The sequence below is a fragment of the Aphanomyces astaci genome (assembly GCF_000520075.1).
Source record: "Aphanomyces astaci strain APO3 unplaced genomic scaffold supercont1.73, whole genome shotgun sequence".
NCBI classification, from domain to species: Eukaryota; Oomycota; class Saprolegniomycetes; order Saprolegniales; family Verrucalvaceae; genus Aphanomyces; species Aphanomyces astaci.
The window spans coordinates 35,812-37,601 of record NW_009798336.1 but is presented as its reverse complement, the minus strand read 5'-3'; the positions used below and the strand labels follow the sequence as shown (position 1 = coordinate 37,601).

Below are 1,790 nucleotides of genomic sequence, written 5' to 3'. Positions count from 1 at the left end.
TTTCAAACCTCGATATATGGTACAAATTTGCCAATTTTGGTGAAAGTTCACTTGCATTTGACCTTTTTGATTTATGAACTACTCATGAACAAGTACAATGGCGAAACTCTGTCACACAACTTGGTCAAAGTTGTGAGTTTGCACTGATTATGCTGTCCAAGTCAACCCTAAAGGGCATGGAATGATTGCTCACGGTCAGTAGTTAATGTTGGGAATGTAATGTAGTAATCACGACTTGCTACTTCCATCCACTCTGAATCATTGGGTTCCCATTGTGTTCCTATGTTGTAGTTGCAATGGGAATCCAAATGGTGAGACCTCCGGAAACATGAAACGTTGCTGGGTACTTTTCAACGCTGGGTATGGCGTGGTCGCGCGTGACGGACTTGTCGTGCATGATGCTGGTCCACGTGTCGCCGATCTTGTCGACGCTGTCAGTATGCTCGTACACGGCAAAGTCGTGTTCGGGGATTTCCAGTGAGATCCATCCCTCCGGCAAGGTATTGAGTTCCGCTTCGGTCACTTGGATCGCGCACAGGTAGAAGTATGTTCCGTCATTGAAGTCATGGCACACTCCATACGCTGCGTTGCCGTGAAAATGGGGCTGCATCGCGCCCCATAGTTCACCGATGACGGGAGACGGACCAGGAGCTACTCGAGCTTGGAGTCCTGCCACAAGCAGCTTCGAGCCGCGTACAATGCGATGCTCAATTGATGACATGGATGGGAAATCCAAAAATGTCGTCGTTTCAGGAGATATTCAAATCGATTCCCATTGGTGAAAATATATTCAAGTCCCAATATGATTGGTGCAATATTAACTTAGGACCAAATAACATGAGCCAATCAAAATGGATTTGGATTTATCTCGTTTTTTTCGAGATTTTTTTGCGAAAATAATCACAGAAAAAAAGGTATTTTGCCCAAGCACTTGGAGAATACCGACCGACATTTGTGCAATAAATTGCAGTTAGTACACTTGTTCACAATGCGCATTTACCACGTGTCCTCCAAGTTCATGTAGAAATTGGTGATTCACCGTTGAAGACGCACCCGTTTGGACGTCTATGTTGCTTGAGAAATGTAGCTACATCAGACCAAGACAGTCCAGGCAGTGAACCACCTAGACCCCCTCAACACGAATCCAGGGTGCGGTTTCACGTGACCAATCAATTGCTGATCTGTTCGAGTGCCGGGGCTTTGAGCTTCGTCTAACTGCCGTAACTATGGCCATTCCACTTGCATTATCATTCTCGTGTCGTCTAGGTACTTCTGTACAGTTGCTAGAAGTCGTGGGAATGTCCTGCAACGAACGACAAAGATCAAGAACGATGCGGTAGTAGCAGCAGCTAAGTCGCCGACGTCACAATTGGCAGCCACAGGGTCAAAGCGTGTCCTTCTTTAAAGTCGAGGGGGTACACCTCCAAGCTCGGCACCGAATAGTCGTGTGTGACTTGGCCCGACGTTGTGATGGCGTTCCAGTGGTCGCCGATGGTCGCGAGGGGGCCGCCGTGGTCGTACACGGCGAAGTCATGCGCGGGGATCTCCACGGCGACCCATCCGTCCGGCAAGGCCGCGCCTTCGTCCACGTCCACCGCCGCCACGTACGTGTACACGTCGGCGTTGAAGTCGCGATACACGCCGTACGCTTGCTTGCCGGTCAACGAAACGGTGGATCTCAGTTGTTCCCACAGGGAAAGGATCATCGGCGACGGACCGACGGGGACGCGGGCCTGGAAGCCCGCTACGAAGCGCTTGGGGCCATGCTCAATGCGATGTGACAGTGGGTC

General features: G+C 50.2%; 2 protein-coding genes across 2 annotated transcripts; both read right to left on the bottom strand.

Annotated features, from left to right (window-relative positions):
* Nucleotides 1-280: 280 nt before the first annotated feature.
* H257_15651 (hypothetical protein) lies at nucleotides 281-721 on the bottom strand (the record flags this gene model as incomplete). The annotated part of the gene is made up of 1 exon (XM_009843822.1): nucleotides 281-721. The coding sequence occupies one exon, from the start codon at nucleotides 719-721 to the stop codon at nucleotides 281-283; it is 441 nt and encodes a 146-aa protein (XP_009842124.1).
* A 488-nt stretch (nucleotides 722-1,209) lies between these two features.
* Nucleotides 1,210-1,790, bottom strand: H257_15650 (hypothetical protein). The gene has a single exon (XM_009843821.1). The coding sequence runs from the start codon at nucleotides 1,704-1,706 to the stop codon at nucleotides 1,350-1,352; it is 357 nt and encodes a 118-aa protein (XP_009842123.1). The 5' UTR covers nucleotides 1,707-1,790; the 3' UTR covers nucleotides 1,210-1,349.

Bases quoted from the DNA above. Each gene is read 5' to 3' on its own strand.
- H257_15650 (XM_009843821.1), bottom strand. From the start codon at position 1,706: ATGATCCTTTCCCTGTGGGAACAACTGAGATCCACCGTTTCGTTGACC.